This window comes from Sturnira hondurensis, unplaced genomic scaffold (genome assembly GCF_014824575.4).
Source record: "Sturnira hondurensis isolate 20B ecotype Veracruz unplaced genomic scaffold, ASM1482457v3 Scaffold0001872, whole genome shotgun sequence".
In the NCBI taxonomy this organism is placed as follows: Eukaryota; Metazoa; Chordata; class Mammalia; order Chiroptera; family Phyllostomidae; genus Sturnira; species Sturnira hondurensis.
This window is the reverse complement of record NW_028074503.1, coordinates 38,629,141-38,642,575: the sequence shown is the minus strand read 5'-3', so window position 1 is coordinate 38,642,575 and position 13,435 is coordinate 38,629,141. Positions and strand designations below refer to the sequence as shown.

Here is a 13,435-nt window from a genome sequence, read left to right as displayed (position 1 = left end):
TCGTCTGGCGGTGAACATCCCGCGTCCTTCCCTAAATCAGCTCCTCTTGTCGTGCGTGTGCTTGTTTTTGAATGACTGGTTTCAGTCATTTGATACCTGGTGTTGTTTTTACACTCACAGATTAGAATATCTATATTTTTCATTAGAAAGTCTGTTTCTGATCTAGTTATACTCAGGTTTTCTGCTTTTCATTGCATCAGTTTTAATACTTCTATGATTTCCTAGAAAATCACTTGTGTTCTTTAGGCTTATTTTGCTCTTATATCCAGCTTTTTGAGTTGACTGCTCAGCTTGTCTGATTTTAAGGCTTCCTTGTGTTTCTTCAGTGGGCTTTCTCTGGTGCCGGGGTCGGGGAGCCCCGGGGTCGGGGGGCACTGCAGGCTGGTCTGGAGAGCGGCCTCCCGGCTTGAAAGTGTCTGCAGCTTCTGGCCGGGCTCTGCCCTGCGAATGGCTCAGCCCCGTCTTCCCCCCGCCGGTGGGTGCTCTGGCCGCCACAGAGCCCAGATCACTGTCTCTGAACTTCAGTCCACTGACGTTCGTCCCGTTGTGTGAGTGAGGAGGTCTCCCCGTATTCCCAGCATGTGCTGCTGAGGGTGTTCCTCACACGCCCCTGTCTCTGCTGAGGGTGCAAATGCCTGTGCCCTCTGGGCTGGTGCCAGCAGAGACTTGTGTCCCCTCACTTCCAGCATTTATGTATCAATTTTTAAAAAATATATTTTATTGCATATACCATTACAGTTATTCTATTCCCCCACTTCATTCCCCTCCACCCTATACACTCCCTCCCCTAACATTCCCCCCTTTAGTTTATGACCATGTGTCTCAGGTTCTTTAGATTCTATATTTCCCCAACTATTCTTGCCCTCCCCCCTATCTATTTTCTACCTACTGTCTATGCTATTTTCTGTACCTTCTCCCCCCTTCTCCTCCTCCCACTCCCCTGTTGCTAACCCTCCATGTGTTCTTCATTTCCATGGTTCCGCTCCTGATCTAGCTGTCCTCTTGGTTTGCTTTTGTTTTAGGAGTGGTTGTTAATAATTGTGAGTTTGCTGTCCTTTCACTGTTCATATTTTTTATCTTCTTTTTCTTAGATAAGTCCCTTTAACATTTCATGTAATAAGGGCTTGGTGATGATGAACACCTTGAATTTGATCTTATCTGAGAAGCACTTTATCTGCCCTTCCATTCTAATGAAAGCTTTGCTGGATAGAGCAGTCTTGGATGTAGGTCTTTGGATTTCATGACTTGGAATACTTCTTTCCAGCTCCTTCTTGCCTGTAAGGTCTCTTTTGAGAAATCCGCTGACAGTCTGATGGGAACCCTTTTGTAGGTGACTGTCTCCTTATGTCTTGCTGCTTCTAGGATTCTCTCCTTCATTTTAATCTTGGCTAAAGTAATTATGATGTGCCTTGGTGTGTTCCTTCTTGGGTCCAACTTCTTTGAGACTCTGAGCTTCCTGGATTTCCTGGAAGTCTATTTCCTTTGCCAGGAAATTCTCCTTTATTATTTGTTCAAATAAGTTTTCCACTCGTGGCTGTTTCTTTTCCCCTTCTGGTACCCCTATAATCCGGATGTTGGAACGTTTAAAGATGTCCTGGAGGTTCCTAAGCCTCTCCTCGATTTTTTGAATTCTTGTAACTTCACGTTTTTCTGTTTGGTCATTTCTTCCTTCCTTCTGGTCCACCCCCTTGATGTGAGTCCCAGTTTCCTTTCCATCACTATTGGTTTCCTGTGCATTTCCCTTCATTTCAGTCAGTTTAGCCTTCCTATGTTCCTCTAATTTGTGACTAAAATCAACCAGTTCTGTGAGCATCCTGATCACCAGTGTTTTGAACTGTGGATCTGAGAGGTTCGCTATTTCTTTTTTGCTTAGTTATCGGCTCTGGGGCTTTGAGTTCTTCTTGAGCCATATTGTGGACTGTTCGTGCCTGTTACGTATGAGGAACAGAACCCTAGGTGTTCACCAGGGCCAAGCCACTCAGTTGCTGGGTTGTGACGATGTATGTGGGGGCGGGGCCAAAGGAAAGCAATGGCGGCCCCCTCTGCTGCCTCCTGCCGTCGCTGCAGCTGCCTCCATCACTGGGACGCATTCCGTCCCACTGCGCGCGAATGTGTGACCGCAGTCAGCCCGCCGACTTATGTCCTCACTGGGTTCGCCGCTGGGGCCTGCGGGGTCCGTCTCACTGCTCACTCCTCTGCTGGTTTATCTGCGCGTGAATGTGTGACCACAGCCAGCTCGCCGCCCTGCGCCCTCACTGGGTCTGCGAGGCGGGGCTGCCTGGGCGCCTGGGTCGGGGGATCTTTCTTGCCTGTCCCCGCTCCACTGCTGGCTCCGCCCCTCTTACCGGTCTGGTTGAAAGGTTGGTTGTTGTCGGACTTCCGTAAAGTTCAATTTTCTGTTCTTTGGCTGTGTCTTTGTTCTCCAAACCTTTGTTGTATTCAAACTTGGTTGTGGGAGAAGGCGCAGTGTTTCCACCTACACCTCCATCTTGGCGGAAGTCAAAACTATTTATCAGTTTTTTATTTAGTTCATGTTAGAAAGAGGGGAAGGGAGGGGGAGGAGAGGGAGAGAAACATGATGTGAGAGAGAAACGTCGTCGATCGATTTTTGCACGTTCCACGACCAGGGACGGAGCCTGCCGCTCAGGCACGTGCCCTGAGCAAGAATCAGATCGGCAGCCCTTTTCTCTGCGGGGTGACGCCCCATCCACTGAGCCACGCCACTGATGCCACTTCCAGCACCGTCCACCTGACCCGATGCACAGTCTCCCCGAGCGCCCGCAGGGGCCGGGTGTGCTGGGTCTAGGTCTGTTTTGGGGGCGGGGTGTCTGGGACTTGCGCCTCCTCGTTTGAAACTGGTGACTGTACCAGTCCTCATACCGAAGCCACGCCCTTAACGATGATGGAGATGATAGTGATAATAACATTCACGGTACTCATTGTAGTTTCACGCTGAATGTGTCATGTTCATACTAATTATTTAGCTTGATCTTCATTGCAAGCCTGTGAGCTGGCCAACGTTCTCTCTCCCGGGGTGTTGCTGACAAAGCAGCCAAGTCACATGGGGCGGTTCTCGGATTCTGCACGTTTGCCTGTGGTGACTTCATCTCACCCTGGCTGCGGCCTCCAGAGCTGAGAGCCCGCACCCGGTGGCCACGCTGTGTCTTCAGCAATGTGTCCAAGTGAGTCTTCCCGTGGGTGTGACTCTGGCTGGCTGGGTGCTGGCACCGGACCGGTGGTCAGTGGGGCCCTCCTCTGCCCGTCTGCTAAAGCCGCCTCTGAGCCAGTTTTCTGTTAATGCCGACAAGCCCCGCGAAGGTTAGCCGTGGTCACCGCACACTGGGCACTAGCTACATAAAATGCAGGGAACGGATACCGAGATGGGGACAGTTCACCTTTGTCTGCCATCTCCACCACGAGAAAACAAATGTTCACCCTCAGAAGACGTGACCAAAGACGCAGGTGCATTTTTCTGCCCACGTGGTTCCACGATCAGGAGTCAGCAGAGGGCGCTGTTGCCATCATCTTGCTTCCTCCACACAGTCCCTAGGCACCCTCTCTGGGACCAGGTGGCATGTTCAGTGAGCTCCTGCTCTGTAGTTGAGGTTGGGCACCACGGCACTTTGCCCCTGTTTTTAAAGAATGCCTCCCATCCAGGAGAAGCCGTTCTGTCTTGTCCCTGGACACGAAGTGGCTCTGTCTGCTGTGTGTTAGCTGGGAGTGGCGGGAAGTCCTTTACTACCTGTGCCCAGTGCCGGGGGACGGCCTGCGGGGAGGGCTCTGAGAAGGGGAGATGGCCAAGCTGAGTCAGTGGGGGTAAGCGTCCATACGGGGGCCTGGCAGTTCTGGCTGGGGTGACCCACATGGCCCTGCCAGCACAGAGCAGGCCTGGTGTGGCGGCTGGGGAGCCCAGGTCCTCATTTGCTAACAGCTCTGCAAGCCCTCCACAGTGTCCCCCTCATGTGGCCACTGTGTCCAGGGACAGGCTTCCGCTGGACCCAGCCTGCAGTGCATAGCAAGGCTCCTTGCCCTGTCCTCTCCCCGAAGTGCATTCGGCTCTTCCTCCTCGGACCTGTCTTCCTCCCCACACGACCCGATGTTCCCCTTTGTATTTTTATCGTCTGCCACTCTGACCAGTCAAGGCAGCATTAAACGTGTCCGTAAAAGGATCCTGATTATCTTTTTCCAAGAAGAGCTTGTGATCCCTGAGTCTGCACGTTTGCTTCCTGTTGCTCTGGGTTTGGCCACCGGAGTGAACACCAAAGGGAAGCTAAGGAGACACTCGGGTGAAGAAATGTTTTGTCACCTGAACCGAATTTATGAGACAGGAGGAGGGGAGGATGAACAGGTGGGCAATGCCGAAGGAGTTACTTCGTCTACTTTGTAAATGAAAACGGAGGGACGCTTACCAGCGTGCCTGGTCAGGTTGTTGACATGCACTTTGTTTTCTGTTCTTTGGGATGTGTGGACTCACTGTGGCCTTGGGTCCCCAGACCAGCGCCAGGCTCAGCGAGCTGCCAGGAAGTCACACAGGACTCGGGATGCAGTGGTGTCTGTGGCTACAGTTTATTCAGTGACAGGGCACTGAGCAAGCTGAGCAGAGGGGGAAGGTGCATGGGCGTGCCGGAGGCAGTGGGGGGTGAGCTCTCAGGAGCCCTGTCCCCGTGGAGTTGCGTGGGATTGCGTATTCCCCTGATGAGATGTGAGACTCGTGTGACATGTTACCTACCTGAGAAGGACACTTGGGCACCCTCTGCCCGGCGCTACCGCACTTGCAGATGCCCTGAAAGGTAAGAGATGTTCCACATGAGCCACACTGGGGTACAAACCGTTCAGGTGCAGTGCGCCATGCTCCCCAGTCCGGAGCGGATCCAAGGTGCCGGACACGGGCGAGGCAGCTGGCCCACAGGCCTTCTGAGAACAGACAGAGGGTCCAGCCCTACGCACTCTCTTCTGCGGGGAGGCCCTCGGGCACTTGGTGGCGGGGATGTGCAGCCAGGGAGGGGCAGACAGGGAGTCCTCCTGGGCCTTTGGCGTGTGGGCAGTTGAAAGTTCGAAGGAATGTGTATCTTCTGCTGCTTGTGTCAAGCTAGTTCTTACCAGTTTCCAGAAGCCGAAGGGAGGAGTTTCGCACAGGGTGGCTTGTTTGGTCCTGTTATCAGGGCTGGGAGGCAGAGGATGTGGGAAGCGCAGGAAACAGGTTTAAGGGACACCGTGAGCTGCTGATGCCATTCGGCTTTTATCTGCGCTGTTATAAAAGTGCACTTAAAACCAAACATCCTGTTACGTGGTTTGAACTTCTGGATGAGCAGACGTTTGTGAAGGAGCGCGTGAGAGTCACGCAGGGGCAACACTGTGTCTGCTTCGGCCCACTTTCGGAGCTGCGTATCCATGCACCACACTCTACGCACAAGGCCCGCCTGTCCTTCTCCCACCCGTGCAGTCTGCATTCTCCCAGGTCACTAGCCAGTCCCCGGAAGTCTGGTTTGGAAAAGCCGTGTGACATGACATCACATTGTTTGGTTGCATCATGACTGCCTGGCCTGTTCTCCAAGCGCAGGGCAGGCCAGCTTCTGTTTCTTGTGTCCGTGGACCTGTCACCACGGGTATTGCTCTGAAAACACCTGATGATTTGAGAGGTGGAAGTGACATCACTGTAAGTTCACACGTGTCTTTGAATGTTCAGTCGACTACAGCGAGGTTTATGGTTATCAGAGTGGCCATGGTCAGCTGTGTAGGGGACATCTTTGTGGGGTCCAGCTTCAGTGCCGCGTCTCCTGGGGTGTGTGCCCCTGGGCCCGCAGTGTCCTTGCTTGGAGGACACGGTGACACCAGGACCTACCTCGCAGGGCTCCAGGCAGGGGAAGGCCAGGCAGTCCGGAGTGCCTTTCCAATGCTTCACCGGTGTCGCTGCCCTGTCCTGACTTTTATGTTTCCGTTCTAGCGGATTCCTGTCTGTTTCTGTTGGATGGATTCCATTGCTCTGACGGTTACTGGACTTACAGGAGTTCCATCTTTTGTAGATTTTTCTTTCATTTTGTCTTTGGCCCTTTGGTTTGGTCTGTGTTGTGTTGGTTCCCTTACAGGTTTTGTGAATTGGACGTAAGTCCTTTGATTAATCCCATGCTTCCTTTCATTGATGTGAAAGTGACGTCCAGCCTGGGTCTGGTGCCCCTCCCTGCGGGGCTGTCTCCCTGCCAGGGGCCAGGGCCCTGCTCCGTGTGTCCTTACCAGGCAGCGCGTTCAGGTGTCACTTGTGTGTTTTGTTCTGAGAACATAGATCTCTCCCCTGCCATCCAGTTTCTCACTGATGAACTCGTATCAAAGCCTCCTTCATTATCTTCATCCTTACACTCTTCTCTTTTTTCCACTTATTCTTTTAGATGTATTTGATGATTATTTGGTTAGATTTAGAACCATCTCACTTGCATTTTGATCGGATTTGTGTTAGATATGCCCATCAGTTTGGAAGGAATCGGCAGGTTTTTGTTTAGGGTTTTGGACTCTGCAGTTACTGGAGCCAGGAGGACCGTTCCTTCCGCGGGCCCTGCGCCGCTCTCTGCTCGTGGAGGCCTCACTGTGAGAAAGTTCACCAGCGTGAGAAAGTTCTCTTAGATTATGTCTCTGCTGTTCGTTAGGCTTATTTTATAGCCTGTAGAGTTTCTGCGGTGCGTTTCTCACCGAGGTACTGGTTGCATAGGAAACACCGCTCGCTCTTGACGGCAGGATAGGCAGGGACGAGGGGACGAAGGAAGCGTGTGTCGCAGGAACTTCCTTTCCTGCCAGATGGCAGCTCGTTCGCTCTTGGGCAGCGGATACGCCCGCACAGCCTCTCTTCCAGAAGTTCTTTCAACGTTTCTGTTGTTTCAGGTGTTTTTGGCGTGTTACTTCATGTTTGCTGGCTCCAAAAATAGGTGACGTCCTGTGTCCCCTCTGCTCCTGGACACTCGTCCCTTCTGTGTTCCTCATTCAGCGCGTGCTCTCTGAGCATTTACCACCCGGGAAGGCAGTGGGACCAGTGTGGTCCTGTCTGGGTGGCGATGGCCGAGTCATTGGACAGGCGGTCCCATCCGTGGTTGTCTGTGTGTTTTTCCTGCTTTGTGCACCTGGTGACCCACTGGGAGCCACAGGTGACAGCGCCCACACCCACAGCCCCGCGCTCACCCCCTCTGTCAGAGCTCGCGGGGTGGCCTGTGCTCCGTGGGGGGCAGGGGTGCTGCATGGTTGCGGGGCCCCTTGTCGGACGTCGCTAGGAAGTCCGCCGTGGTGGCAGCGGCAGGGCAGTGAGTGGGGGGCTCTGGCGGCTCACAGGCTGCGCCCCTGAGGCTGGCTCTGTCATGACACAGGACATGTGACGGGGGTGGTGTGTGGCTCTGAAGACCATTGGGGGAGCCTTGTCATCTTCTCTTGAATCTCTGGACTCTGACTTCTGTTTCCGATGTGACCTCAAGTTGAGGTTTGTTCTGTCTTTTTGGTGATTTGGACTCTTTTAATCATTTGAAAGGAAGGACATGAGTTTCTTGTTTTGTTCGGATTTTTGTTTTCAAATATATCATTTAAATGAGATATGACTTTCACAGATACTTATTAAGGCGGTTGTGGAAATAGAATCTCTTGCTTAAAATGAGCGGCATGAGGAAGGTCAGGCCCAGGAGGAAGCCGAGGAATGCGCTTCCCGAGTCTGCCCTGCCGGGGTCCGCTGGGGCCAGGCCCTGGGTGTCTAGCTTGCTGAGCTCAGAGCCCGTCTCAGACCCTCAGCTTCTCACCACCCTGCCCTGCCCCGCCCCGCCCCCCGGTCTCACCACGAGGTGGCCTCTCCAACTTCTTGAACCGTCAGCAGTTCCTTGGGGAGAATTACAAGTGCATGTCCCAAGAATAGCCCCTCCCCCAACCCCCAGCCTCATGGCCATCCCCTTGGCTCCTTGGCCATGAACTCAGCCCCGAATCTGCCCTGTGGCCAGGTGAACAGGAGTCTGCATATGTGAGCCTGGCTTCCAAGTACCACCTGAGGCTCAGGGCAGACCTGGGTGTGTTTCCTCAGGAACACTGGGAGAGAAGCAGGACAGGTGTTGCAGAGCCCACAACAAATAGAACCATGTTCTTTCCCTTAGGTGCCCTTGGGAGGGCTAGTCTAGGAAAAAATAATTTATACTCAAACGGACTAGACTGACAGAAAATTGGCTCGAATTCATGCATGGGAAATGAAACTAGGTTTTGTGAAAATAGCAATATGAACCTTTAAATACATCAACAGAAAAAGCTATTTTCAAACACTGTTGATAATGAGAAGTGCATTTTTAAAGAGTCTACGTGTATACTTTGTTCTCTTTAAAATCAGGTTAATTGTCACGGGCACGAGGAGCAACATGAGCAGCAAACGTGGCCTGTTAGGAGCCTAGTTAGTGAAAGAAGTGGACCCTCTGGCCAGAGAGACTGGAGGCCTGGGCTGGGAGGGGCGTCCCCTGGAGTCGTGTGCTGATCCCTGCAGTTCACAGGGCCCCGGCAGCTCACCTAACGAACGTGGAAGAGGGAGCGCTGACCCTTCCCGGTTCGGAGGCCGCTCTCCCGATAGCCCCTGGTCTGCGTGAGCACACCCAGCTGGTCCGATTGCACGCAGATCGGGGGTGTGGGGGTGACAGTCTCTGAACACAGTTGGCTGAGAAGAGAGAAAACTTGCACAGGCCTGGAGGAGGTTCACGTTAGAGACCGAAAGGAAAGGCACTAACGATTTCCTGTCCTTAAGAGTTACTGCGGACCTGTTTGATCGTTAGGCTCTAATTATTACACCATCTTGGTACTCGTTACTCCTCTGCTGCGTTGGGCCTCTGCAGCTTTCAGCTCTTCCTACTCTGGCACGTACTCTGAGTTTATGGGCCTCCCGACCTCTTTACCCAAGATTTACACGTGCGCCCCAGGGCTGTGCTGCTGTTGGCTGCGTTGCCTTGGGTGTGCCCGACCTCAGATGGTGTGGGCTGGGCTCCCATCGCACTCAGGTCCCCCCATCGGTTCTCTGCGTAGGTACCCTGTGCTGTCTTCCCTGCATCCGTGCTTCTGCCCCTTCTTCCCGTCTGCCCTCGGAAGACCACTCACCGCGTGTCAGTCTCTCCTCCCCACGCTGTTCCCTTCCTGCCTTTCCTCTGTTCTGTCTGTGAGGCGAGAAGGTGGCCTCTAATCACTGAGGAGGAGTGGGACCTGTCATTGGAAGTGCCGAGGGTGCCCCATGGGAGACAGGACTTTGCTTCCCGAAGACTGTGGGTTTCCCGAGGAGCCAGGTCCCACGTGCAGAGACAACTCAGAATAATCTGAGGGTCACCGTGTGGGCAGGAGGGTTCAGGCAGGAAGAGGTCAGTGTAGGTCAGAGGTGCTGCCAGTGCCTGAGGACATGCTCACTGAGCGTAGGGAGAGGGGAAGGGAGGAGGAGAGGGACGTCGATTCCCTCTCAGACACACCCCAACTGGGGACCAGACCTGCAACCCAGGCATGCGCCCTGCCCGGGAATCAAACCCACAGCCCTTTGCTTTACAGGACGATGCTCCAACTGACCGAGCCCCATGGGCCAAGGCACAGTGCATCATACTCTTGTTTCTGGAGTCTTTTACTGTGTGGCTTCACATCCAGATTCTTTCTTCCAGCAGAATACCTTTGAGTTCCGTCTGTTCTGTTACGTCGTCAGTCATGCCAGCTCACCACGGAGTGGTGTTCTGCTGATGCACGCGCCACAGTGGCCCCCCCACCGCCCCCGCTGCTGTTTTCCTGCCCACGGACTGGGAGTTCGGGTGGTTTTCTGCTCTGGGCTGTTGCGAATGAAGCTGCCGTAGAATTGTGGCGAAAGTCTTTTTGGTGGACACGTGTTTTCATTTCTCTTGGTTAAATGCTCAGGGCTCGGAATTGTTAGGTCTTAGGGGAGGTTTGTGTGTTACAAATGACCACAGTTTTTTATGTGTGAGAATGTCAGACTTGCTTTTTAGAATGGTGGCCCCACTTTATACTCCTCGTCAGTGTCTGAACGTTCTCGTTGCTCCATGATCCAACCTCGTACGACGTCCTTGGTCCTCTGAGTTTTCGCCATTCTCCTGGGTGCTGGGAGCTCCCTGTGGCTTCGATGTGCATTTTCTGATGGCCAGTAATGCTAAGTGCTTTTTCCTGTGTTTCTTAGTCATTGGCTGTGTCCTTTTTAAAGTGTGTCTTAAGTCGTAGGCCTTTGTAAAAAAATGATGAATTGTTTGTTTCTTTGTTCTAGAATTTTAGGGGTTCTTTCTGTGTTCTAAATATCCATACTTTTCCAGATATGTGTTTTGCAACTGGCTTGTCTCAGCCTATAGCTTACAGACTCATTTTGTTAATGATGTCTTTTAATGATCAGAAATTTCTTGTTTTGATGAAATCTAATTTATCAGTTTTCTTTAAATTTGATGGCTATTGTTTTCTTTTTTTCTGTCTTCAAACTTTTCATGCCCCAGGTTACAGAGGCATTCTTTCTTTTCCTCCAGATGCGGGATGGTTTTAGCTTTCCCATTCAGATCTGTGGTCCATCCTAATTCATTTTTGTGTGACGTGCGAGGTAAGGGCTGAGGTCCATCCCCTTTTCCTGTGTGAATGGCAGACGCTTTTGTGAAAAGACTTTCTTTTCTCATTGAATTATTTTGACGTAATAATCTACCCTGAAATGTCAGTATTTATTATTAGTTCCATGAATCTTCACAAAGCTTTACAAAGCACTTTCTGTTTGCATCCTTATTGGACTCAGCTTGGAGCTCAGCCGTGGTCACACAGCTAGTGAGTGGCTGGGCGGGGTTTGGAACGAGGGCTGCATGACCCCAAGGCCGTGCTGGTCAGTGCCTGTCACTGGAAGTGCAGTCGGTGAGCTGCGGGTGGCCTTGCCCTGCCTTTGGGGGGTGGCCTCACCGTTAGATTAGGGTTTATTCCGAATGGTGTCCGGGACACAGGAATTCAATGGAGGGCATGCTAGCTCACAGTGACAGGACGAAGATCACCCATTGCCTTGGTCATTGGGGGACGGGCGAGAGTGAGTGTGGGACTTGCCGATGGAGAAACTGCCAAGCATCTTGGGCAACCATGAATGCTCTCCATTTACTCTGTCCGCTGGTTTGTAGACATCTCTCAGTCGGCAGTAACACAAAGCAGCACTTGGTGAAAATTTAATCCACCTTGTAAACTCTCAGCTAGTGTTCCGAGTAACAGGCGGTCTTTCCTCTTGTGCGTGTGTTTGGATCGACCATCTCGTGGCCTTAAGATGCAGAACGAGGTCTGACTCCTGTCTCTGCCTCTCACCAGCGGGACGACCTTGGGCGAGGTACTGCTGACCTCTCTTCGTATGGTTTCTTGTCTGCCGATTCAGAAAACTGCAATACCTAATTCACAGTGTTATTTTACGGTGTTCTTTAGGAGTCGTCTTTTAAGCTACCGCATGTGAAGTGCTTAACACAATGGTTGGTATATGATAAGCACTCAAAACATCGCCCGTTGTCCGTGCACACACTTCCACACAGGTCTTCTGTGTGCGGACCGTTCTCATGCAGGGAGGGCGTCACCTGCTATGCTCGTGGACCCTGAGGCCACACTGGCCCTGGGGGACCCTGCGGACCTGGCAGCATTTGCGGGGAGGGGGGGTCTGGCAGCGACACAGGAACAGCAGTCCTCACTTCCTGCAGGGATGTCATGCTCATTCGCTCGGACATCGCCGCTCAGGTGCTATTGGCTGCTGTCCTTCAGGGTCCATTTTTGGCAGTGTCCCGAGGACAAGCCACATGGAGAATGAAGTCCCGCTTTCTGCCTGGTGCGTCCAGCCGTACCACGCGGAGGTCCCTTGCTTGCGTGCATTGCTGGGCAGGAAAACGGAAGAGAGCCCAGCCACATCTGGTGCGTTCGGTGGTCATTATCCCGCCTCCACTGAAGCCTCACTCTGCAGAGCCCCTCCCTGCTTCCCTCCAGCTCTGCCTGGGTGACAGTGGAACTTGTCTGGGAAGGATAGTGTCACTTGGCATTCACTGGGGCAGGAGGAGAGGATGCACAGTTCCTTCTAATGACTCAGCAGCCTCTGTCCTTGGGCCAGAAGCAAGACCGGGCCTCGGCAGCGTCATCTGGGCCAACAGCACCCTCCCACGGGCCCGATGCTCTGCTCCAGCTGGACCTGCCCCTTACGGCGTCCTGTTGTGTCGCAGAAGAGGCTGCTGGGGGAGCACTGGCCTCAGTCTTTGGGCCGACCTGAGGGAGAACACCACGTAGAGTTTCTACAGTAGGGCTTCGGCTTTATTTTATCCCGTGGAACCGCCAGCCGGGGCCCAGAGAACACATGCTGCTGTCCATTCTTCTTCCAGCTGCGCTGCCCTGTGACTCCCATCTACCTTTGCCCAGGTGTGTTTCTCTGAAGAAGCCACTCATCGAGGGAAGCAGTTGCCACGCTGCTCTGTGTGACGGCCACTTCTTGGGTGGGAAGGAAGTGGGTGGGTGCTTGGAGCTCGGGTGCTGCAGGCTCCCTGACCACAGGACCTTGAAAGGCAGAACGTGTGTGTGCGTGGGATGTGATGTGCCCTTGGTGGCCGGGTTGCTTTTCATTCTCTTTGCATTGGTCAGAGGAGGGTAGGGCCTTTGGTCTCACTCGGCTGCCGGGGAGCGTGGGCAAGGATGTCAATGCATTTGGAGCGTGTGCGGTGGTGGTCATTTCACATGCATGTCCACATTTCACCTGCTCTCCGAGCCCTCACTTCTCTGCATGTTCCTTTTTGCTCCCTGGTCCATGTCCTAGCTGGGCCGTTTCTGGGCTCTGCGTCTGTAGCTTCCTCAGTCCTGGTTTTCTGTCTCCACCGCTGTCAGCTTCGTCAGATCAGGAGAACCTTCGCCTCCTTAGCAGTCTCTTCATCAATGACACGGGGTCCAGGTTCCCCCCAGTCTTCTCCCCCACTTTTTCAGAGCACCCACTCATTCTCCATCCCTGGGGTGCAGGTGCACTGCCCAGCTGCAAGCCGGACGCTGGGATGAGCAGAGCCGGGTCCCCTCCCTCAGGGCTCTGGGGCTCAGTAGGGAAGCCCCTTCCCAAGGGGCAGCAGACCTGCAGGTCTTGAGTTCTCATTCTGCACTGGCCTGTGGTGATGGACAGTGTCTCTCGTTTCCAGGATGCATCGAAAATGGGCATGTGAAGCTCGTGGTGATACATTTTCAGAACAGCGTGGAACACCTGCCTCTCGTTGGGGAAGTTGGCCTCTGCTGGAGAACCGACACCGTCGAGGGCTGCGTGAAGGTGACCGCCGTTTCTTTTTTTAAGATAACCTGGTTTCTGTACGATAAGACATGTCTGCTGGTGTGTACGTATGATGCTGCCGTCCAAGTCCTGGGTTTGTGATTCTGGTGGCCAGAGCTTGTGCACATCTTTTAGCTGCTGCTAGCCAGTTGGTGCATTTATCACTGCTCCCCGAGA

The 13,435-nt window shown here is 53.1% G+C and overlaps 1 protein-coding gene across 5 annotated transcripts in view; it reads left to right on the top strand.

The window, feature by feature from the left end:
* Window positions 1–13,435, top strand: part of FBXO15 (F-box protein 15) — a 34,769-nt gene that overhangs the window by 18,470 nt on the left and 2,864 nt on the right. For all 5 annotated transcript variants that reach the window (XM_037035765.1, XM_037035772.1, XM_037035756.1 and 2 more), the window contains one exon: window positions 13,134–13,258. In XM_037035765.1, the coding sequence (XP_036891660.1) occupies window positions 13,134–13,258 (125 nt within the window). The remainder of the gene's footprint in view (window positions 1–13,133; window positions 13,259–13,435) is intronic.